General features: G+C 34.8%; 1 protein-coding gene across 2 annotated transcripts in view; it reads right to left on the bottom strand.

Moving 5' to 3' along the window:
* The window catches only part of LOC145671175 (transmembrane ascorbate-dependent reductase CYB561), a 95,629-nt gene extending 71,955 nt beyond the window's left edge, over nt 1-23,674 (bottom strand). Inside the window, exon 1 of one of the 2 annotated variants that reach the window (XM_081740016.1) lies at nt 23,540-23,674. In XM_081740016.1, the coding sequence (XP_081596142.1) occupies nt 23,540-23,606 (67 nt within the window). In that variant the 5' untranslated portion in view covers nt 23,607-23,674. The remainder of the gene's footprint in view (nt 1-23,539) is intronic. The other variant, XM_081740017.1, reaches the window with a different exon arrangement.
* Nucleotides 23,675-27,205: the final 3,531 nt, after the last annotated feature.

The raw sequence follows: 27,205 nt of genomic DNA, 5'->3' as shown, positions 1-27,205 counted from the left end.
GATATATTTTGCTGTTACACGTTGTCAACTAGAAAAATAATGTTTGATTTTCTTATCTTAATAGCAGTAATAGAGTTCATTCACTACTTACGTACTTAACGTAAGACCTCAGACAATTCAAGAATACAGAGTCACTCTCATAACAAGAGTTTTAATTGTATTTTTGCTCTTATTCTCGAGTAACCACAAGACTGAAGAAATGTCATAATCATGAAGAAAGAAATCGAATTCAAGATTTCAGAGAAGTTTAAACGTTTTATGACCTTTACATTATTATTATTATTATTATTATTATTATTATTATTATTATTATTATTATTATTATTATTATTATTATTATTATTATTATTATTATTATTATTGTTATTATTATTATTATTATTATTATTATTATTATTATTATTATTATTATTATTATTATTAAGTATTTTGCCTGTTGACAGTTCTGAGACTAATGAGTTTTCTTTCTTTCTTTCTTAGGTTCGGGTCTGGAAATAATTCCTCCACGTTTTTCGATTTTCAGCTTCCTCTTTCAATTCCCAATATATCTTTTCTATTTTTCAAATTATCGATCTATTGTGTTCTTCTTCTTCCTATTCCTCGCTTTCCTCCCATATTTCCTTCTACGGAGGTATGAAGAAGACGGTTTCTTCGCAAGATGTGTTCAATCCAATTCGCCTTCCTACGGAGCATCTTGGCTAAAAGTGCCTTCTTCTCTCTTACCTGTTTTAAAACAGCTTCATTTGTTTCTTCGTCCATTTTCTCTTCTCTACCTTCCTTCAATGCCATATTTCGAAGCTATCTAAATATTTCTTCACTAACTTCCGTAATGTCCAAGTCTCTGAACCATAATCCAATACTCCATACACAGAATGTAGGGGGATTTTTTTTAAATAGACTTCCGTCCTTTTATCTATATGCGTATGATACCTAGAGCCTACACTATTCAACGTTACCAAAATTAAATTTCAAACTTAAATTTGGTTTTATGGAATTTCACAGGGAAGTTCGAATGTACCCTTCACTACAAAATAATGCTAGTTTGATGGTGGTGATGGTGAGGACTGGTGTAAACTTCATTTATCACGAAAACGACTTCAATGATTTTATTCGTATATCTCATAAATAAATATTTCCATTAATAACCCTATACTGAAGAATGGCAAGATTTATGGATCTAAAATTAAACTGAGCTCCCTCGCGGCTAATAGTTTGGTATGCTTCTTTAACACGAGAAACCCGGGTTCGATTCCCGGTGGGAGCTCATGTAATTCGGATTCCACGTTCAGCTGTAGGTAGTATTCTGACGAGAAGATACAACAAATGTTTTCTCGTCTGGTTCTTGTAAATTTTGTAGTCTCGTCTCGCCTTGACTCTAGAAAACTTCTTTCTTGTCTCGATTCTCGGAAAGATTTTCTTGTCTTGTGTCATTTTGTAAGTTCATGTACAAAATTTATGACCTGATTATTTTTTCTTGATTTTGTTTAGAAGTTATTACAAGAAGCTGGGTCACGAGAGGTACACGAATAATATGATATAACAATACTTACTGCTGTTGTATTCTGGCAAACCTGTAAATAGGGCTAGCAGGCGCCCTATTTTTACCTGGTCATATCCTCTTTTTCGGTCCTTATAAATGGTCCGAACAGGGCCGGCGCGAGGGGGGTCGAGCCGTGCCACTGCCCAGGGCGGCAACATTTCAAAAAGAAAATAATACAGGGGCGGCAAAATTTGAGAAAGAAAATATAAAGGGGCGGCATGTGAAAGTACCGCCCAGGGCGGCAAAACTTCTAGCGCCGGCCCTGGGTCCGAACGGTTGTTTTTAGGAAAGTGGGGAATTACTATTATTATTATTATTATTATTATTATTATTATTATTATTATTATTATTATTATTATTATTATTATTATTATTATATTACTGACAACTGCTTCAGTTTCAATGCAGATGAAGATGATTGCCATATTTCATTTTGTATTCTTGTTTGATTGGTGAGATATCAACATGGACAACGTTATTTACGAATTTACATATAAAAATAACATAAATTATTTTAGTGTGACTGCAATATGAAGTAATCTTCCTATGATATAGTTTGAGAATTAAAATGATGAAAATTATAATAATATACAACGTAAAAATTTAGTATGTTTAAACGAAAGGCGACGAAATATTACAGATATGAATTCCAATTGAAAAATATACAATAGATGTTGACCTGAAACTCCATTAATATCACCGTAATCGGATCTAAAAGTTTGACTATAGAAATTATGTTGCTGTGCCATTAAGAGGTTTCTCTAGTGTATAAATGGAAAAGTCTCCTCTTTTTAAAAAGCTGTCATATGGTTGGTAAAGTAACACAGAAAAACCATCCATTATCTCCTCCCAACACCCTGTTCCACTAGTAACACCACATAAACACAATAACAGCGAATCTACAAAACTAAATGCACTAACTCATTAGACACATATTTTATAGGAAGATTTTTTGTAAAGTTTATTCAAGTTATGATTTTATTTGAAAGTATTTTTAAATGAAAGAAGAAAAAGTTCCATAATATACGTAGTTCATCATAAAATGTTGTAGTGAACACGAAAAGAAATTAATTTAATTCAATTAAGTGCATTTAATGTAGGAAAAATTTTATATCTAGGTAGATATGCCTTGATTTTATGACTAATGATATTATGACACATGAAAACTAATTATTTTTACTTTTTATACCGTACTTGTTGATAAAACTAGAGTTTGCAAGGTTGAACTGAAGGAAAGACCAGGAATATTTGTGCAGTTGGAGACACATTTCAAACAGAAGATTTTTTGGAGCATGTTATTACCACTGTTATTTCTGACACTTATAACTACTAATTACTAACTACTGTTCTTATAGGGTCTAAGCCTTTTTCCCAGTTATCTAGGGATCGGCTTTTCAGATCGCCGTCCTCCACTTGTTTCTATCTTATATCTATAGAATGGGTAAAGAGTTTAGAAACGAGTCAACATTCATTAAACTTTATAATTTGTACGTAAGGTCCCGATTAGAATATGCGTGCGTTATTTGGACACCGAATGTAAATAAATACTTACAAGCGATAGAAAACATACAATTTAAATTTCTAAAAATGCTTACGTACAAGAAAACAGCTTTCTATCCCAAACAGATTCCCTACGTGGACTTAGTAAGGAGTTTGAATTTCCTAACTTTGACGAATCGACGAAAGATGTTTGATTTACTATTTTTATATAAAGTATTAAATAATAAAATTGACTGTCCAGAGCTACTCACGAAAATATATCTGAGCATTCCAACAGGCAGAACAAGACCAGGGAATACTGGTATATTTTTCTGTGAAAGGGCACGAACAAATATTCTCAGTAAATCTCCGCTGTGGAGAATGTGTGACTCCTACAATGAATTAAGTCATAAAACTGATGTATTAGATATATTCAGTATGTCAGAATATGTATTTAGAAACAAAATTACCGAGTACCTGACACTCGAAGTGCATTGATTAATTGTACGGGTAAAAGTATATATGTATATGTATGTATTATACGACACTATAATTAGGCATTAAGCCTGTTGTGTTGTTTTCTAAATAAATAAATAAATATCCACTGTGGCACCACACTACACCATATCGTTCTTCACATAACCTCTCCACTTCTTCTCTGTCCGACCTCGCGCTTGTTTCCTATTTACTTCTATAGTATCCACTTAGTGAGCTACATGAAGGTCTTTTTACACGCCCAAACCATCTCAGCCTACTTTCTTGCAGTTTTTCTACTACTGGTCTCACTTTTACTGTTCCCCGGATCACTTCATTCTTAATTTTGTCCTTTCGGGTTACTCCACACATCCACCGCAGCATTTTTATCTCCGCAACATCCAACTTCTCTTCCTCCATCTTGTTCGTCATCCAACATTACGCTCCGTATAATATGGTAAGCCACACTACTGTTTCGTAAACTTTTTCCTTTAAGGCTTATTGGTACCCTAGGGTCATACAATACTCCTGGTGCTTCTCTCCATTCTGTCCAACCCCGCTGCTATTTCTGCTGTTTACATATTCAATTCCTGTCGTTTCCTGCGGTATTGATTCCAAATATTTTAATTTCCTCGTCTTAACCACACCTTCTTCGTACAGTCATATTCTTGTATTCTGGATTACATTTTTTCCTCAAATGACAATGTAAATATTCTGTTTTGGTTTTACTTATTCTAAATCCTTTGCTCTCCAATTCTCCTCTCCTCTCCAAAAACCTCTTGCAGCGCTGCCTTGATCTCACTTACCAGCACGAAATCATCCGCAAATAGCATATTCAAAGGTGCTAACTCTTGGATATGCTTTCTAAGTTCGTCCATAACAATTGCAAAAAGGTATGGGCTAAGACTTGATCCCTGATGAAATCCCACTTTAACTGTTAACTCTTCTGTTATTTCACACGCGCTTTTTGAAGCCGCGGTGGCTCAGTGGTAGAGCGTTTACCTCTGGTGCATGAGGTCCTTGGTTCGATCCCAGCTAGCGCCAAGTGAGCTTTGTGGCGGACAAACACCGTGTGTCCGGGTTTTCTCGGGGTTTCCCCGTTTCCTCCCACTTTTTCATTTCACCATATCTCATTCATTTCTCATTATGAACGTCTCCTTTAGCCTAACTGGCCTAACAATGGGATGTAAAACTTAAAAATTTCATTTCATTTCACACGTGTTTTCCACTCCTGCAATATATCCGTCATACATATCTTGAATTGAACAAATGTGTGTGTTCAATTCACACACTTTTTCTTCAGTTCCCACCAAATTAGATCCGTGGCACTCTTTCATACGCATTTTTCTAGGGCAGTGAAGATGATATTGTGATCCTTTTGGTATTCTCTGTACTTTTTCATTAGCATCCTAAGTGCAAAGATTGCATTCGTTGTCGACCGTCCTAGCATGAAACCAAATTAGTTCTCTGTTATTTCTTCTCTTCCTAAACTTTGCTTCTATCACTCCCTCCCAGAGCTTCATTGGATGGCTCACAAGTTTTATTCCCTTATAGTTGCCATTGAGTTCTTGCACGTCTCCTTTGTTTTTAAAAATCGACACAAAGTAGCTGCTTCTCCATTCTTACTACTACTTACTTCAAGCAAGATCTATTCTAAGTTCATCCCTGTTTTGTGGAATTTATTGCACATACTTAATTCCTTGCATATTACCTGGAATTAATGTTAGTGGACCAAAATAATTGGAGAAAGTAAGAGAAAACTTGCCCTCATTTTACAAGAACGTTCACAGTATCCAAGTCTATACCAGGTCATCGAACTTGAACTTTATAAATTACAAGTGTTGCATAACTTTTACATATTTTATGTTAACAATTTCTGTTTGTGCATTTTCAGTTGAAGCAGCAAAGTGAAAATGAAACCAGTTGAATACATTTAAAGGAATGCTTTAAAAAAATGTAAATCACGATCTTCAATGCTTCCTTTTAATGATTCCCCTGTTTTTAATTAGTTTACGTATGTGTGGGGAAATAACACAGTTTCTCCCACTGAAATTATTTCTCTCAGGAACTAGCACAAGGTCTTTCGTTGACTTTTGATTTACAGTTGCTCTGCTGGAAAGCTTACCAGTACAATAAACTTTATTTTATTATCTATATTATGAATAGCTTGAAATACAAATCCTGACTAAAACTTACTAACTTACATTCACCAATGTGTTAAACCAAAGAGGTATTTTGAGCTGGAATGCATTGCAAGTAGTAAGTTACACTGATGTGCAAAACTTAAGGACCAAAGTAAGTTTGGCATGCTGTATCATTCCTAAGTGGTATAAATTGGTGATACTTGAACAATACATACGGTAGAAAGTATGATACAGGAAAGAACAAAAAGAAACACGTGCTCAGAAGAACAAAAATGTCATTTATGTGCAGAGGTCTAACTTATAAGTGAAAGCACTGAGATTCATCATGCACCTCTGATATTACAGAAGGAGTGAAATGGTCCTTAAAAGGGTATGTGAACACCACGGACAGTAATGCATGCTGTGCAATGAGCTCTCACGCTGCTCGCAAAGTTTGTAATGAGTTGTTGTGGTATGGAGTTCCATTCCTCCACCAGCGCTGTTGACAACTGCTGGATGGTGCTTGGTGCATCTGAACATGCTGTAAGACATTTCCCAAGCGCTCAGTGAGATTCAAGTCAGGGGAATAGGCAGGTCATTCCATTTGCCCAATGTAATTTTATTCCAAGAGGTCCGCCACATCCCTATTCGATGCGGTCGAGCTTTATTATCCGTAAAGAAGAATTGGGGCTGATCTCACCTCTGAAAAGATGCACTTGGAGAAGTAGTATAGTATCACAATAACGTTGACTGGTAAGCGTTCAATAATTGGGAAGTCGTTATTTTGCCCATGATACATTATGCATCCCCACACAAGAACACCGGATCACCAAAATGATTGTGTTCGATTATGTTTCTGGATTTACTGCTTGTTTCCACCTCTCACCAGATGTATATATATTTAAAAAAGCCTATTGAAAAGTCCTTTTGATATCCTCGTTAAAGAGGTTAAGACGAAGTGTGCAACGATAAGTTTTGACATTTCTGCACGGGTTCATTTTTTTTCTTTCTTATAAAACTTGTGGTACTTTAAATTTTCCTCTTTATTGAACACATAAGTGGGATGGTAAGATAAAGGAAACATGGATCAAAAGTTCTGTTGCGCACTCAAGACTCGGCTTCTGAAAAGTGACATGCACTTTGCTGTACTAGACGGATGGATAATGGATTTTGTATGATTTACAAACGAGTTGTGCTAGATTTAAAGAATAAAAGACTCGGAACCTAAGGACTCAATGAGCCTGAACATGTTTTTCTTTGCCACTAACAGAACATATTTAACAATATATTTCCAAGAAACAATCCTCAAATCGTTGCTTTCGTTCGAACTTATTATTATTATTATTATTATTATTATTATTATTATTATTATTATTAACAATAATAATAATAATAATAATAATAATAATAATAATAATAATAATAATAATAATAATAATAACTCTACGGCTTATGGACATTCAATGCCGCGCTGACAAAAGCTCTCCATTCACTTCTGTTCTTAGCTAACTGGATTCCAGTTTCTATTTTGTATTCATATTTCCTGCGAGATTTATCTTAATATTGTTCTCCCATCTGCATCTAGGTCTTCCTAATGGTCGTTTTCTGATTGGATTTCCGGTTAAAACTTTGAAAGCGTTACTACTTTCTTCCATTCTTGCTACATGAACTGCCCACCTAAGCCTCCTCGATTTGATGACACTAACAATGTTTGATAAACCGTATAAATTATGTGGTTCCTCATTATGGAGTTTCCGCCATTCCCATTCCCGTTCCTTTTGGGTCCAAATATTCGTCTCAGGATTTTATTCTCAATTACCGTCAGTTGGGGTGACTTTGGAAATTTTACCGGAAAAATTATTCAATTATTTTTACTCTTAAACACATCAAAAGTTTTGTACTTCCTGAGTCTAAGTGTGTGAAACAGATATTATTCTAACAAACCATCTACATTTATATAAATGATTTTTTTTTCAGTTCCACACACTAATTAAAAACACCTAAGGAAAACGTCGTTTTTTAATAGCTGCAAAACTTCAGAGCCACATGTCACACCACAAAAAATATCCTTTCCAAATTTTACATGGTTATTTATTTAGCTGTTCGTTTCACATTTCCAAAAGTATGAAATTGTTGCACACAAGAGTGAGTATGTACATTGTACTTTTTGAACTGGGGTGACTTTGGCACCCTAGGACACTTGGAACTTTAATTAGATTAATTTTTCCTTTAATGTTGCTTCTAAAAACGTCTGCAAATGTTACCAGACTTGAAAAGTGGATTTTCAGCATTAGGAATTTGTCCTTTGAACTCCACAGCTGTTTTGAAGAGAATTCCTGGAGGTTTGTCTGAACCAGTTAATAACCCAGGTCAGGAACAAATTCAAGAGCAAGTAGAGTCTACATTGGTAAAGTTTTTACGAAAAAGATGATTTGGAAACTCAAGTCGTATCAGAACTTGATGGAAAAAGAAACGACTCACTGTTGATCCAGGCAAAAGTGTCACGGCTGCAAGCTCTTCAGGCACAGGCGGAGATAAAGATTTAAATTTACCTTCAGATGATCAATGAAATGATTATGACTGCTGCAAATGAAGCCACTGCCAGCATGGACACCTACCAGTATAAAGCTCCAACAGAATTTAATCTTTTTCCTGGGAAATTTGTTCTAGTGTCATTCAAAGGGGGTAAAAGAAATGCATAAACCTGTAAGTATGTTTGAGTTATCAGAGTGGTCCTTGAGGACGAAGAATTTAGGGTTACAGAACTTCATTCCAGTAATATGTACAAAAAGTGTGTTCAGTGTTGTTGAATCAGACCAATCTACAGTTGGACTACATGACATACTGACAGTATTACATGATCCAGTTCTACAAGTCCAAGGATTGGCACGGGAAATATATGAATTCCCACTAGACATTGATGTAGTAGAAAAGTGACTGTTTTTGTATTCCGGGTTCTACCCACTTTTGTTTTTGGAGGGGATGATAGAAGTGACTGTTTTTCAAGTACAAAGTTCACATGTCTACATATTTTGTGCATGGGAATTGTATTTCCCTATCAATGTACTATCTTGTAGCATTTCTACATTTGTCTAGAAGCACAATAGAGCACTCAATGTCGTACATTGTATATTAATTGTCATATATTATATGAAATTGAAGGTGCCAAAGTCACCTCCAAATTTGAAAATCTCTATAACTTTGCAGTAAGCCATCAGAATGACATGAAAGTTTTGCCTTTGGCACCTTTATGATGTATTCTGTTCATTTCTGCAAAGAAATGAGAGGGTGCCAAAGTCACCCCAAAAACTGTTGTAAGATTGTTTCTTTTCCTGAGTAATGAGAAATCCTACTTTTAAGACTCGAATATCTAATGATTCAGTAACCTTTCCTTAGTATTTATATATCACAAACAATACAATAATTTTATCACCGAAAAAGTTATGAACAAAAGTATGCATGAAGTATTCCAAAGTCACCCCAACTGACGGTACTTTCAGTCTGCGTTCTTTCCTAAGAGTAAACGACCATGTTTCGCAACCATGAAGCACAACAGGCACGATTAGTGAAATAACAATAATAATAATAATAATAATAATAATAATAATAATAATAATAATAATAATAATAATAATAATAATAATAATAATAATAATAATAATAATAATAATAAAGGACTATATGTGTTTTTGCTGACGGCTCTACCATCAATATTTTTCTGCTTCTGTTTACTACACTGTTTTGAATTATAAAATGTAATTACAGACATTGAAGATTTATAAACACTAAACGTTAGCTATTTAAACGTCTCAGTTATATAACTCTTAGTCATCCTTTGGATCTCAAGTGTATCGTTGCATCTTGGGAGCAGCAATGGGATGTGATGCTAGAACAAAGATGACACACTGGAAAATTTTTAAAAGAAGAAGAAGAAGAAGAAAAGATGAACGCTTACGTAAAAGTCCAAGAAGAAAGAACGAACAATATGTGGGAAAGCTAAGTCTCATTGTTCCCAGGAGGAAATCTTAAAATGTCTTTTCTTCCTTTGCTGTGCTATCCTATTGAAAGTGTAAACGTGAATGTATGACGTAAAAATAGAGGGAAAAAGTTCAAAATTTATCGTTACTAAATTGAAATGAAATGAAATGTATAGTTTTATGTCCCAAGTTAATTCCGTTTAGACTAAAGTGGACAGATTATTAATGAAAATTAGGGATTATGAAATGATTAATGGAATGATAATGTGGGATAAAACAAGAGCACTCAAAAAAACTTACGAAAACAATGTTGTCTACCAGAAATTAACATGGCCTGTGATCAATCATCGAAGCAGGGACCCTCGCAGAATAGGTGAACACTATACAACTTTTTTATTTTTATTTCTCATTATTGCACTTTAGATCACTACCAGATTCGATAGTAACATGAATACAGAATCATGGAAAACAGTTGAAAACGAGGACTCAGTCTTAAGAGAGTCATAGCTTCTCAGGCCAACCATCCTGAGCGAGGTGTTTCTTGCATTTTCCTCATTCACACAGGACAAATGTCAGGATGGTCCTAGGCTGCTTTCTTTCTTTCCAAGTTTCCCGAACAGTGTTCTCGTCGACAGACGTCATCCCTCATGCCTAACAGGCTTAAGAGTCTTCATCCCGGCGAAATTAAAATACCGTTAATTTTACAGTAATTATGTGATATCTTCAAATAGATAAAAGATAATTGAAATATGGAACAAGAGCGCCCCAGACAATATTATTTTGCGTGAGATACCGTTATCACAAGTCACCTAGCGGCTTTCCGTTTTCAGCTGTTTAGAAACGCGAAAATAAATGCCGATTTTCAAAATGGCTCGAAATCGAAAGCAGATAAGTGAGTCGTGATAACGGTTTCTCATGTAAAATAATATTGTCTAGGGCGCTCTTGTTCCACATTTCGATTATCTTTTATCTATTTGAAGATATCACATAATTACTGTAAAATTAGCGGTATTTTAATTTTGCCGGGATGAAGACTCTTAAGACTGTAAATGGCGATAATGTCCATAAATATGTATAAATAAATACATACATAAGATAAAGTTTAAAACGTCCATGCTTTTGAGAGATTCAAACCCTTGATGAATTTCGTCTCAAAACAGGGGGGGGGGGGCAAGATTACATTTGGCGACTAACTTTGATATTTCCCACGAGACAAATACAATTTTAAATTCGAGACAAGACGAGAAATTTTAGAAGTCTCATGGGCAGCACTAGTCACTAGTCTCAGATCTCAAACACTTTTTTTTTTTTAAGTGTTACATGATTCGTAGTATAGAAACTATAAATAGGTAGAGTGATTGAACGAACACAATGAATCGCATTTATCACTTTTAAAGATACGCAGGTCATTACAGAAAAATCTCCAATAATAAATGCGGTTTAAAAGTTGTTACATCACATCCTTCGTGGACTTCTAGTGACATGGAAGAAATCTGGTAACTTCTAGATTAAATTAAGAATAAAATGAGGGCATAAAGATTATACATAAATTTACAGGACAAACCGAGGAACTTCTGAGGTGAGACGTGAGAATATCTTTCGATAATCGACACGAAATGAGAAAAAATCTTCTAGGATTGAGACGAGGCGAAAAAATATTTCTCATCTCGTGGAAAATGCTACTTGTAGCTAAAACACTACAACATGGGAAGCAAGATAATTTTTGGGGACTAACTTGTAGGAATTATGAAATCGTGATTTTCGTTTTAACTGAATTTTATGTTATCCGACCACAACCCGGTACCGTGGTAATCAGCTAATAGGGAGGCTACTGTATTACCAAATACATTGACGGCACAGAACTGTTTTTCAAAAATTATAACCTTAGACCATTTGAGGGTAGTGATCATTCTTGTTGAGCAGTGCGTACCAATTTGTAACTTTGCAGATGTTAATGTAAAGTTATTCAAAACCACGACAATTTTCTTTCTTCTTTAATTTTGTATCTTAAAATTAAAAGCCTTAATTGAACCCTAATAGGTAAAAATTACTCCAAAGTTTAACATCGAAAAATAACAAATTCCACGTCTTAGAGCTGAAGTTTATAATGAAGGGATGAAATAAACTTCCTTATTGTAAATACATATGGTATACTATACTCACTACAGCTGAAATAACAATACTGATAATTGCTTCGTGCAATTTTTATATTTCTAAAATTTGAAATGTAATTTTTGATAAGTTTGAAGTATGATATATCTGGTGGAACACTGAATAAAAGTATAATTTCTTTATAGAATACAAATCAATTTTAACTTTGATATTTGACTGTAAACGAAGTTATGAACTTTCAAAAATTTGAACGATTAATGCTAATTTGCAGCTTAAACAAATTAAAGAATAGACTTTAACTCGCACAATAGAAATATTTTAATTGCTATTTCCACCCACTCACACCCATATATCTAGACTGCGCATGAGAAACACTTTAAGTCAGAAATTGGCCAAAATGAGATAAGTCAAAATTGGAGATCTATGTGTCATACTTCACCTGCCTTTAACTAGGTATAAGTCAGTTCTAAACGTGAGTTGAATAATAGACACTTAGTAGGTAAACGTGAGTTGAATAATAGACATTTAGTAGGTATTTAGCAGACAATCGCGTCTTGGTACTGTTAGTATAAGTGATTCATACTTATGCTTGATAAAAAATTGTCTGCTAAAAACCTGTTTTTTGACAGCATATATATGAAAATGAAAAATTGCGATATAGGACATTTGTTTCTAGTGGAATGTTACTGTAACCCGCCTGTTATCATTTTAAGTTCAAAAGCCTATATTTTTAAAGAAAAATATTTTAAATAGTCGCTCACACATCATCACTAGCAGACGTCTAAAATGACGTTCTATGTCCTGAAAGATGGTAAAATTGAACATAAATATCATTGTTCTTCAGACTGAATTCTTCAACAACGTCCATCATAAACACATTCCACTATGTTATTTGTTTGTAAATTCAAGGGCACAATATGACAAACACAATTGAATTTGTAAATGTCGGTTTCGATGTTACGTAGCACGTAATTACGTTTTTTTGAAACGCTACTAAATTTATATTTCCTTGTTTCTTTGACTCAGATACTATTTTCTAATCTGGTTTGTAAGTGCTTCGATATGGTTAACAATTTCTTCTTGTTTGATGAGAAAGTAGGTAATAACTAGATTTGATCTCGTGTTGTTCTTTGCAAGCTAGCTTTACTTTACGTTTTTCTGTTCCTCCTACTCTATCCCAGGCATTCTTGCATGGAGAGAGGTATATAAATACTATACAAACATTCAACTTCTAGTTCAAAATGTGTTTTGTGGTTGTAAATGTTTGAACATTTTTAATTCTGATATTAGTTGCAAGTTCCATCAGAAATGTAAACATGAATGTACAGAGACATAGTCCTTTACCTCCTGTACTTACTCCTAATTAAATTTACAATAATCAGTTCGATGTTTTACAATCCTTTTTTTATTTCTTACTATATTTTAGTTTTATTTGTGATTGGTTATTAATTTCATTTAATTTTGAAAATTAACTTTTTTTATTTGAATGTTGTTAAGTTTATCCTAAGGTGTAGGTCATTCAACGTTAAAATAGAAGTAACAAATTAAAGCAAAATCCTCTATGATCCTAATTGATAAATTATTTAGTTAAAGAAACAAATGGCTGAGACTAACGTAAACACGTTTTCCGTGCAATTTATGAAAATTTATAACTCGGTTCACATCGTGTATATATATATTCCGTATACCACCAGAGATATTATACTTCAAACTTTGCAAACATTACAAAACTTCAAATTTTAAGAAATCATTAAAAAAAAAGTGTAGGAAGCACTTATCAGTGTTGTCACTCTAACTATAATGTGTATAGAAAGTGAAATTTGTTATTTTTTAATGCTAAACTTGGGAGTAATTTTCGTTTATGAGGGTTCAATGCTAAGAGATAAATTTAACGAAGAGAGAGTGCTGAAGAAAATAGTGTTTATTGCAACGTTTATAAATAACCCAGTACTAAGACATACAAGTTTGTGTTAACGTATGCACAATCAATGATTGGCAGAGGCTACTCAACTAAAATGATCCCCACTCAAAAACGCGTGGGATTATAATTTTAAAAAGAAACAGTTTTGTACTGCCAATATATATGGTAATATTTAAAAATTAAAAAAAAGAGAATTACAAATGGCTAAGCAACCGTAATTGCATCATTTCATATTGATTAACCCTATACAGTGTAGTTCGTATCTACTTGGAACTGGGTTTTTATTACAAAATGCGTATTCTGTTGGGAAGGAGGGGTCAAAATTTATGCTGAAAAAATTATAGGGTATAAAATATTTCACAAGCACCTCAAATTAGCGAAACGAAGCTCCTCATTAAAAATAAGCGGAAACGAGTCCCAGAGTTTTGAATAATTTTGCTTTTAAGCGGGGCAAGGAGGCAATCTCTATGTTTATTTTTTTTATGTAAAAATAACATCCTCATTTTCTGTCTCAAAATCAAGGAAAAACGGCAGAATCATTCGTAATGAATTTTCGCGCATAGTAAGTACTTGGCTCGGTCTGTTTTTATTGTGATTATTATTATGTCACTTTCATTAACATATGTATTCTAAAGGAGGAAAGCATGTTAAAAACGGTCACCAAAAATAGAAAAAAAATGAAATACAGTGAAACCTCTCTAAAGCGGACAGCCGTGGGGAATCAATAATTGTCCGCTATAGAGAGGTTTTGATATTTTCTTACGTAAATTAGTAAAGAAGGTAATATGAAATTAGTAACAATATTTTTGGATGAATCATGTATTCACGAATATTACCAAAATGTTACTGTACCTGTGTTGTCCTCTGCTGTCCAATACTCTATGTTCGAAGCACAAAATGGAAATAAGATGTTATAGTTCTCTGCACTTTACACTTACGTTTTCAGCATGTCGCTTTAATTGGTGGGTTAATTGCAGTACAGTAGTGTCTTTTTTGTGATAATATGCGTACCCGCGGGCAAAAACTAGCGAACTTGTCTTCTGCTTGGTTAGAGACTCCAGCAGGACAGTAGAATAACGTGTTATTCCAAACGGTGGGCAACTGTCAATCACTTTTGTGTCTAAAACAGCTTGGGTGGGAGTGAAATGCAAGCGAAGGACATGAGAGTGTTGTTAAATAGAGATTCTTCATCTGGATTGCTGAGTAGACAGTTCAGGAGACCAAATGTCTTAATGCTTTCTTGGTGACACATGTATGAATTACTAAAAATGTATTTTTACAATATTTTTCAACTTATTTATAGAGAAAGTGTCCGTAATACGGAGGTAAATAATACCTAAAAAGGACAGAAAAGACTGTCCGTGTCCGTACTAGAGAGTGTCCGCTTTAAAGAGGTTTGCCAAAATGTTTTATCCTATTACAGTGTTTGGGGATTACAAAATATGTCCGTTACGGGAGGTGTCCGCTTTATAGAGGTGTCCGTTAGTAGAGGTTTCACTGTATTTAAGTTTTACGCCCCACTGTTATGCCGGTTAGGCTAAAGGAGACGGTGATGATGAGAAATGGTAGAATGAAGAAATTGAGAGGAAACGGGAGAACCCCGAGAAAACCCACGAGCACGGTGTTTGTCCACCACAAAGTCCACACAGCGCGAGCTGGGCTCACGACCCTTTCGTGTTAGAGAGATAAAACTCGGTATATAAGCTTCTCATTTAAAATAAGTGGTCCAGTGTGCTTCAGCACTTTTTTGGAAATTCAACTTATATCGTGCTACATTCATTAAAATGTGTATCTAATGGGAGATGAGGGTTCAATATACCTTTCAAATATTTTCTATAAACCAGTTCTTCCGATACAATTGATCTCATTGAGCTGAACGAAAGAATATGAATGACCTTATAACGTCATGGGTAGCTTTCGAGAGAAAAATAATTATTTTGTAAACGTAAAAACCGATGCAGTAAGGGAACTATTTTACTTATTAAGGTAAATCTCATATTGAAATATACCCTCATTAAACACTTCATTATGACTCTAGTAAGCAGTGATAGAATGGGTCATGATAAGTCACTTGGGTCACGACTTTTGTCCGGGTCATCCGGGTCTGGGTCTCGCTTCTCTGATCTAATAACCCAAACAGACCTGGGAACTCAGAACCAGCTGAAATATCATCTCTGCATCGTTCCTGTAAAATTTTATAGTTCACTACTGGAGCTCGAACATTCAATTGCTTGATTCTCGGTGTGACATTTCTTAATGAAGATGTCATATTTTCACAAATATAAATTCATGTTCATTCGTTTCCCATACGTGGTTTCTGAGTATAGCCTATATAAAAAATGAACAAAACATTGTTTAGGTTCTGCGATATATCTTATATTCTAAATGACAAGTTTTACAGGCTGATTGAACTTTGACGATCTCTCATAAAAGAAATATGCAGCTTACTTTTTTTGTGATTCTGAAGCGTTTGTAGTTTGATAACCCCCCAATGTTCGACACACACAAACGCACACAACAAACAAGAAAGAAAATTATATTTACTGAAAAGGCAACGGGTGAGAAAAGAATCATATTTGTTAGAATTGCATTAACAGCTTTACAAATACTTCTCATGTCCACAACAACGCTTCATCTCTGGATCCTACCGGGTCAATCACATTGGATCTATCGGGAAAATTTACTTAAAAGGGATACTTAGGGGGAAATCATTTTTTAAAAAAACTGAAGATATTTTTCTATCCCTTTCCCTATATCAAATTGCTTTTAACTTGAGATTATCATGGGATCACTTTACCTAGAATACTTACTTAACCAATTCCTCATTATTTCCCTTTGTCTGTATCCAAATTATTTTTGTTCTAACTTTCAAGTTCATTGCAGATTTCGTTTTTAAAACAAGATTAATGACTCAAAATCAATTTTAAAATTGAAGAGGTTTTAATTAAATTTAGTGAGATTTTAGAATATTATCTACAGTGAAACTGTTTCCTGTTTGTCATCTCTACTTGCATTGTTTATAGTACTTGGATTCTGACGTGAAAAGCAAAACGTTCCTTCTAAAACTATAACAACTATTAGTGTCACTATATATCGCGTGAAGGAGTTTGCTATGTTCTAATGTACACTCATGTCCAAAATTATTGTCGCATGTCTATAAATATGTTGTTGTAGGAATGTAATTTGATAACGAATTCGCCCGGTATTTGTTATAATGTCAGTATGTGTATCGGCAAAGACATGTATGTGGAAAATTTCATGTGAAAAGAGCAGTAAATAAGAACAATAAAACGAAAGTAAAACTTTATTGTCCATTTAGCAACATTTTATTTTACTCATTCTAATTTTCGAATTTATGGGCCTTATGCAGAGTTGTTTTGTAGCATGATTAGTGCCACATTAAAGAGGTCGACTAACATATGTGTCGTGCAGTAATCAGCCATTTAGTATGACACTAATCATACTTCAAAACGACTCTGCATAAGGCGGTATATTTCTTTTCCTATGAAATTTACCACAAATATACATTTCCCGATTCTACACATAATATCAGTATTAAAAAGTACTCTGCAAAATCATTATCAAATTATATTCTTACAAAAAGATAGTTATAGATATGCGACAATAATTTTGGACATGAGTGTACATAACCTAAAAAAATGAAAATTAAAGTTCAATTTCTTGCAATTCCCCCAGTGAAAAAGTTTAGTAAAATGAATGAATATTTGAAAGTAGGGGTAGTAAATCTTTTATATTCGTCGAAATGAAATCTTTAGTTTTACGTCCCACAGTTATGCCGGTTAGGCTAAAGGAGACGGTGATGATGAGAAATAAATGAAATGGTGGAATGAAGAAAGTGGGAGGAAACGGGAGAACCCCGAGAAAACCCACGAGCACGGTGTTTGTCCACCACAAAGTCCACACGGCGCGAGCTGGGATCGAACCAGGGGCCCCAAGCACCGGAGGTGAACGCTCTACCACTGAGCCACCGCGCCCCCCTTTATATTCATCGAGTAGGAAGTCATTTAGATTCATTTCAGGGTGGTATTCCACAAACAGATTAGTAATTTGCATCCTGAGCATTATACTAACCTGCTAGTTCTAACGGCATTACGGGCAATCTATCAAGCAAGGATAATATTCATTAGTACCATCATAGGAATACATCCGGAACAAATTTTTCACTGTCCATATCTTGGAATCAACTGAATAAGTCAATCCACGAACTCGATTCCCTACTTCTGGCTCTACATTCTGTCCAAAATTAATGGTGATTCATTAAGTAATTCTTCAGATTTTGTGTTTGCTGGTCGGACAGGAGCTCGGGAAACGCTAACTTTCGAGTACATGTGGAAAGAAGGTTCAACATTCCCATGCAATTCAATGCAATGATACACACCAAACAAGTTTCTTCTGCAATCTGCAAGTACATAGAACTACCTAAGTACTGTTCTATGATTCGATCACAACATATTCCACCTAATAACCCAATTTCACCGGGAGTGGCGCTTACCATTATATTTCTCCAAGCCGCTGAAACATATAAAGGAGTTCGTAGTAGACCAAATTCGTTAAAAGTTAAATAAAACATATTTTAAATGAAAAATCAAAATTATCATATCTTACATTATACTGTAAAAAAATAAATAAACAAATCATTTGAGACGTAACTATAAGTCAAATTAAAGGACAAAAATGAAGAAACAGAACTATGTTTTGTACTAATCAGCTATGGATTGAGATTTACACCAATAACTCTGATAGAAACAAAAGCTTTACCGTTGCTAAGCGTGGCGTTGTAGCTATCGGTATTAAACGCAAATGGTCCAGATTTACACATCCTGCTTTATTTCAATAGAGATGCTGTTTGCATATCTTATATAATAATATATAGTTATGTATGTACTAGTGTCACTCACAAGACGAGAAAATTGCTCGTGTCTCGTGGGCAATAACTGTTGACCAAAGTCTTAGATCTCAAGCCCTGTTTTAGTGTTACATGATTTATAGTTTTAAAAAAAACAAAAAAAAAAAAAAAAAAACTAGAAACTGTCAAGTTAGTTTCGTTTCACAGTTTGAAACTACGCTACACTTCAGAACTATACGAATTCAATATTCAATTTTGAAATAGAACATTTATAACTTCTAGTTGCAGTAGAGTAATAAGATCAAAAGATAGAACCTGTTCCTCGGATGCTGAATCCACATCAAAAACTTATTAGTTCTACTCGCTATCCTATGTTGATAAACAATGAAACCGGAAAAGGTGGATTTCAATCACTTCCGGTTTGAATAATGGGTTAAAGGAGGAGATAGAACCTATTCTTAAGACGCTGAATTGATTGCAAAAAAAGAGCTCCTCGATACATCTCACAGTTTTTGCTTTATAGAAATCAGATTTAAAACCGGAAGTACTAGTAAATTTTAGCCACTTTCGATTTCCGTAGAGTGTTGTTTATTGCTATCTACTATCGGTTCTGTTCTATGGTGATAAATGCTGAAACCGGGAATGGATAATTTGAATACTCCCGGTTTGGATAGAGTGTTAACGGAGGGGATGAAACCTATTCTTAGGAGGTTGAATCGATCGCCGAAAACCGCATCTCGATATCTCTGACAGCTTTTGTTCTATGGAAATCAGTATTAAAACCGGAGATATTAGTATATTCAAACTGCTACCGGATTCGGTAGAACCCTACAGATTGTATTTATATATTCTCTTGAAACGTTGAATCGATTGCAGAAAACAATTTGTCAATATCTATTACCATTTATGTTCTGCACTGATAAACGAAAAAAAACATAATTAATTTGAACCACTTCCGGCTTGAGTAAAGGGTTAACGGAATAGGTGGAACCTATTCTTGAGAATCTGAATCAGTCGTGAAAAATAGCTTCTTTTATCGTTTTTGCAGTATGAAAATCAGTATTGAAACTGGAAGTGGTTATAAATTTCAACCATTTCCGGCTTCGGTAGAGTGTTGCTGGTTGTGATTATATGTTCTCACGAGTCTCTGAATCGATTGTAGAAAACTGCTTGTTGCTTTCTATTACCATTTTTGTTGTATGGCAATAATTATTGAAACTGGAAATTTTTAATTTGAACCACTTCTGGTTTAAATAGAGGATTAACGGAATAGATGGAACCTATTTTTGGAATGCAGAATAGATTAAAAAAAAAGCCGCTTCCCGGCATCCCTTACCATTTCATGCTCTGATACCAGTCAACGGACGGACGGACCACGCCGTTCTATACGAGTTCCGACAGTATAGATTGAAAGTCTAATAAAGAGATTGTACGAACATAATGAAGAGTATTTATCAGCGTTTCGAAATGTGTAAGCCATTACATAATATGCATCAATAATAAAAATGTTTAAATATTGTTATATTAACACTCTTTCTATTTATTATTATACTAGTTGAATATACCCATTCTTCGCATTTGGGCTGTATTTGGAAGTCAACACCTGTGGGAGTATCACTATTCATTTCAGCGATCGCGAAAACAATGGATTTGACACTAATATCGGTCATTTGGGTCTATTTTTACATGTCACGGTATCCCTCCCCCCGCTAACCCCCGGCCCGCAGCCGAATAGGGTGAATTTGGCAGTTAATGCGATCGGAGTTTCACCATTGATCTCAGCGACCGCGAAAACTATGAATTCGACACTATTATCCGTCATTTTCTTCTACTTTTACATGTCCCGGTAAACACCCTCTTGAGACGCCCCTGTTTCAAATTAAAAAAAAAAACGCTTCGCCTTGGTCTGGGGCCTGGACCAAGGTATCCGTGACCAAAATTTCGTAACTCTCGGTCAACTTGTGTGGTCCCCAGTCTGGTCCCGGTAAACGCCCAACCCCCTGAGACCCCCTTGTTTCGAAATTAAAAAAAAAGAAAACGCTTCGCCTTTGTCTGGGACCTGGGTCAAGGTATCCGTGACCCAAATTTGGTCCACTTGTCTGGTCCCCAGGCCTCAGTCAGACACAGACACGCAGACAGACAGAAAGACACGCAAACAAACTCTTTAGTTTATTTATATTAGATTATAGCCGCATTATTTTGGTCTTCTCAAAGGAGAACTCTCAGTGCTCCGGGGGGCACAAAAATGAAACATGTCTGGAAGAAATACTGCACTGAAGGGGAATTATAAATTCTAGATGAAATTAACCAAAAACTCAGGGCAGAAATTTACGAAATGAGAGCAGATGAGAAGAGCTTTCCGAGAATCTAGATGAGACGAGACTTCTACAAAATATGCGAAACTAGATGTTTTATTTCTCGTCTCGTTGGCAACACTAAACACTAGTACATAGTACAATAATTTAAACATTATTCAAAAGACTTGTATTAGCTATAATTAAGACAAAAATATATGCGTTTTGATACATGGTATCTTCGGCCATGAGCAATACTGTGATAGTATGTCCATCGCCCTTTATCAATTTGTATAATCTTGAAAAGAAAACAATATATTTTTGTACACGTGGTTCCGGTTCCTGTTTCGATTTCCCGAGCAGGCTCGTACTTATGCACGAAACACAGGGTCTGAGTCTAGGACGACAAATTTCCAGAGTCGGCTACTTTTTTTTCTTTTTTAATGAAACTTAAGTATAGTATGCATAAAAAAAAAGAGATGTCCAGGAGAGAGAAATTTAAGGGAGATTTGTACTGAAAACAATGTTGATATGAAGCGTGAACAAATTTCCTCATACCCGTTACTACGCTATTGGTGCTTCACAGCAGAAACTGAGGCTATTGTCTATTAGCTTCCAGCGTATTTGATTCTGTAAGCGCTTCCCTGTTGCTGGTGGCTCAATGTAAGCGGACGCGTATTTTTCAGGCCTGTACTGAATACGAACAAGTAAAGGAGGATGGGCGCAAAATGTTCTTGGGTTTAGAGGAGTATGGGCCTGTCGATGAGCATACTTTTTTCGGTTCCCAAATAGTGGTTCGGGTCCCACTTGAAATAGTGTCTCATCTCATATAGCCTTGGTGTTATAAACTAAGAACTCCATTCAATGAAGCAAAATAATATACTATCTCGGAACAAAAGATGGAAAGATCCAGAAATTGGCTATCTGCTTCTAGATATTGTCTAACTGCGACCAATCAGAAAATTCTTATAATCCACTTTCTTGAAATAACCATGTAGACCAAAAATATAATTTGATCAAGAAAATATTATTTTTGAGTTCTTTCATTGGAAATCGAACCCCTGATTTCTGTTCGAAAGGCCAACTATAAGATTCAGGGGAGCTCGTAGAAAATCACCATGGGAACATAAAAAATGGCGGAGCTAGACCAATCCAAATGCGTTAACTCCATTCACTCACTTTCGGTGTTTCAATTATCACACTATTCAAACATTTGCAATATTTACTTACTTTTCTAAGGATATTTACAGCAGAACAAAATTCAGATTTATTGTCTTATAATGCTAATACAAAGAAGTATCATGATTGAGCTGTGTAATTTTACTAAGCAATATCAACATATGACTCTCGTATGCTAAATGGATTATATTTTTTCCAATATCTTCTCTATACTACTCGCAATTTACAAGTGTTACTTCCGGTTAGGGGTAACATGCCAAAAAAAAAAAAAAAAAAAAAAAAAAAAGCGGCTTGAACGCAATTCCCCAAATTTACCATTCTCAAATTTGATCGTACCGTTTCCAATGAAAAATTACGTCCTCCCCCCAAAAGCCTCATAGGTGCAAACCTGTGCCCTAAAACCCGCCTGTAAGCACCTCTGCTTCAAATGCATTCTCAAATTTATTGCATTTAAAATTGTTTGCAACAGTGTACGGTCGAAAGAGTATTGTTCCAGTATATATATATACCTCTTACGCAAACCTCCTCTCTCAAAAAGTCGTATAATTATATGCTATGTATTGTGAAAGCACCTGATCCATTGAGCTTTGAAAAGATGGAAATTTTAAAGGAAATTTTCGGGAAAATGTTCCGCATTCATGTCAGTGACATATGTCTGTAGTATTACTCGAAACCTGCATCATTCTAAACATAATTACGTACGAACTGGTCCTTTAAAATTATTCATGTATTGTTTATGCGAATAAATTTTACATCTGTTATTCGAATATTTGTTTTCAATATTCGAACAATAGTTTGTAATTCGAGCAATTGTTCAAATAATTATCTGCTATCCTAATAATTCTTCGAATAATTATTAGTTATAAGAATAATTGTTCGAACACTTATTCGAATAATGAATATTCGAAGAATCCATTATTCGAAAAATTAATTATTTGAATTTTAACAGCAGTAGTTCAAACCACGAATCTAAAGTAATTTGGGCATAAGTGAGAGGCTCCTAAAGTTCTTTTCTTTAAAATCAATTTCACCTAATTTATATTCGAAATTTTGTGTTATTGTTATTATTTTAACACCTATTACAAATATTTCAATAAATCGAAAAACGTCTCGAGGCAAGAGACTATAGTATTTTTGTCGTTATTTTTCCCCCTTCTACTTATCTAAAAGCACCAAATTCAGCAGACACTTCCAACGCTGCCTAGGAACACAGTTTGAAAAACACAAAATTGAGAATTTTTGGCACGAAAACTGTGGACCTGCCCCACGCAACCACGTGTAGGGATAATTATACATAGCCTAGGCTATAACCTGATTTGTGATAGTTTATCCGGCACAAATTTTACTCCATGTACTACATGATCTAGGCAAGACTTCCACCAATAATCTTAAGTAACGGAAAATTAAGCTAGAAAAATATTTTTCTTATTTGTTCAATTGTTTCATCAAGTATATTGTAAACAAATTAACACTGAACGTCATTATTATATTATCTTTTACAAAAACAGTTCATTCATTTAAATGTTGAAAACACACATAACGTATAGTAATAAATTAATTCCAAGCTACTCACTTGTTTCGACACTCAAATGGGAAATAGTTTTGGTTGATTTTGCCATTGTACCATCTTGTGTTGCCATTGTTGTACGCTACGTTTCTGAGTCAAAAGGCGTGTAACTCAAATACTGTCGGCTACTACTAGAGAAGTAAGGACTTTTATAAACTTGCATGAAGGACACAGAGGAAAAAAACAAGAACGACGCTATTACTTATACCACACAATGACTTCTTTCTCTCTCACGCTTTCCCCCTCGCGCAAGATCTTAGAGATTAATCCCACCCAAGTTACACAAACACTGTAATACAGCCATACTCATTTGAGTGGCATGGGAACACTTTTTTTATGTAACAAATACGAATAACGACAAATAACAAAACAACTAAGTGCTAAAGAACGAAATGGTAAAATTAATGATACGGAGTAGTAATGTGCATAAGTGAAACGTCTCAAGTTTTACTGAGTTCAATTCAGGGGCGTTAGATATGACGGGGAAGAATTACATTTAGTCATACACTATTTTAGCGTTCAATTCAGGGGCGTTAGATATGACGGGGAAGAATTACATTTAGTCATACACTATTTTAGCAACCTAGTTAAATCCTTGCACACAGAACATATTAAAAAAAAAAAACTAATACACTTAACAAACGTTTCTTAAAATATCTAAGTACTATATATTTACGGTAACCTGAAGCGTATCAAAAATTGTATATATATATATATATATATATATATATATATATATATATATATATATATATATATATATACAGTAGAGCGTCGATTATCCGAACGTCGGTCAACCGAACGACCGCTTAACCGAACTGTGTACTCGCTCGCACCTGTTTAGATACTGCCTTGCGATGGTTTGAAGCCCAAGATGAAAGTGACCACTTTCAGATATCTGTAAGGAAAAAAGTACGTGACTTAGCTGCTCGTAAGCGTGTAGGCTTGCTTAGACAGACCAAAATAAAGGATTTTTTTAAACGTTAATTTTGTGTACTGTGTGTATTGTTCATGCAAAATGCGTATGTAATATGTACATATTTTTGTTTAATAAACTGTACCACATACTATATATTCCTACTAAAGTTGCCTTTGTACGTTACTTTGTAATACTTAAAGAGATGCCTGTTTTTATGAATAAATTTACTGTACAGTAATTCTTTTTGGCAAATAAACATGTACAGTTCGATTATCCGAACAAACCAGTTTTCCGAACACCCATGTCCCCCAATTACTTCGGATAATCGACGCTCTACTGTATATAAATATACATACATATATATATACATTTCTGTGAAAGTACAGTAGGAGAGTTAGGGGAACATGTTTTATATTTTTGGTCATATTTTATTTTATGATGATAATTGTATCTTTAGGATTCTTTTTACATACCTAGTTGAGATTTTGGTCAGAGTGGAGGCCCCTGTCCATCTGGACGCCAGGGACTATAGCACCCCTTAATCCAGCCCTACTCTAGAGTACTAAAAATGTTAGATTATTGGAAATTAATAAATAGAATAATGCAATTTATTATACCTTTATCTCTGTATCTAAATAACAGTTCAAAGTTGCTTCGTGCCAAGAACTCAGTTTTGACAATTAGTTAACCATTTTTAAGATTTTTCTTTTAAAAAAGAAAGTTCATCAGTTTTTTTCTTTTTATACTACTACTACTATAACAACAATTACTACTATACTACTACTACTACTGCTGCTGAGGTTCATATCTCACACAACCTTGTTGCTGAAAGGGACATTCAACTAAAATCCTATTATTCATTTTAAAAATCACATATAAACCGAATTCACAGCCCCAAACATCATATACAAACACAAGTAGAAAATTAAGTGTAACAAATTGATTCTCTCTTTAGATATTTTAGATGTTTCCACAATGAAAGAAAACCACCAGAAATAATTTCGTTCTTTTTTGCTCAATTTTGTTTTCAATGAAAGTTAGTGTTAAAACGAAATGTTTATTTCATGTAACTAATGTATTACAAAACAACCCCAATCTTACTCATATACTACAAGTGAGCAAATCATACAATAATGGACAATTCAAAATAATTATGATCTAGTAGAGAGTGGTGTACAAATCTTTTCATAAGGGAATAAGTTTTTCATTATACATCACCTGGTTACAAAGTGTTCGATATTAGCACTTCAGTGCTTCTTTTAGATGATCTTATTATTTTTATTAAGTATTCTGCCTATTGGCAGGTCCTGGGGAATGATAAGTTTTTTTTTTTAATTTTTTCTTCTTAATTTTCAGTTCTCTTCTCTCCTATTCGTTTTAAACCGTCTTCGTTTGTTACTCTTTCTGTCCATTTCATCTTCTCCATCTTCCTCCAACAGCACTTTCGAAGCTCTCCAAATATTTCTTCTCTAACTTCTGTAATATCCAAGTCCCTGAACCATAAACTCCAATGCATCATATATAGCACTTGATCAATTTCTTCCTTAGTCCAATATTAAGGCTGCTAGTTAAGAGTGACCTTTTCTTGTTCTCTATCCTCGTCACCACCATATCATTTTTCCTACAAAAGTCGATAAGCATTTGGCCCTGTTCGTTTCTTCTACCTAGTCCAAATGGTCCTACCACCTTATTTGCGGCTCCTTTTCCTACTACGCTGTTGAAGTCTCCCATTACTATGGAGTTGATCTTTTCTCTTCCCTCCTGATGCAATATGTCGCTAATCTTATTATACAGTACTTCTACTTCATTGTCATCATGGTCGCTTGTTGGCATGTATACTTGTATTACCACAATATTCACTGGTTTTGCACTTAGTTTTAGGGACATCAAGCGGTCACTCCAGCGTTCCACTTTAGTTACTTCTTGCTACTTCGTTTTTCATTGCTATCGCGACACCATTCTCGGCCTTAACGCCACCCGAATAGAATATTGTGTAATTTCCTTATACTGTCTCACCTTTTCTTGGCCATCTCACTTCACTTAAGCCCACTATGTTCACTTTACATTTGTCCATTTTCCCTTTTAAATTTTCAAGTTTCCCCATACGTCTTAAAGTATGTACATTCCAGGTTCCTATTCATAAATGAAACATTATTATTATTATTATTTCTTCCTCTGATGATTCTTCCCGGAGTAGTCCTCACCAGGAGATCCGAAAGGGGAACTATTTTACCTCCGGAATTTTTTACCTCAGGAAGAACCATCATTATATTTGTTCTCCTCCTTCGTCCCTTCTGGAAAAAGATAATGTGGTAGTATTTCCATTTCCTTTCCATATCTCCATGCCGTTGACCACCTGGTGGTTCATCCGCCTTTTAGGACAGTTTTAAGAACAAGAAGGTGTCCTGACCTCCACCCGCTCATCCGCCCTCCGAGAAGACCGTTGGCACTTGGTAGAGGCTGACTCCTTATCCCGGGATCTTAGCAATCATTAAATGGGTAAGAGTAATGGGCGAGAGTTTACTACACGTGTCCAAGACGTTTGTTTTCAGCATATCAGTGTCCCGATTCTTATCATAGATAACACCCCTTGAAATTATCCCAGAAAAAGAAATCGATTAATATCATGTGTAGGGATGTTTCAGAACACTCAAAGAAACCACGTTGTCCAACCTAGGTGATGATCTTTTGTGCTGAAAGTATACAGGAAATTAGCGTTCTCATTCAGCACCATGGTGTCCTTCAGCACGGGT

The sequence above is a fragment of the Thermobia domestica genome, chromosome 15, assembly GCF_964235325.1.
Source record: "Thermobia domestica chromosome 15, izTheDome1.hap1.1, whole genome shotgun sequence".
NCBI classification, from domain to species: domain Eukaryota; kingdom Metazoa; phylum Arthropoda; class Insecta; order Zygentoma; family Lepismatidae; genus Thermobia; species Thermobia domestica.
This window is presented reverse-complemented; position numbering and strand designations above follow the sequence as displayed.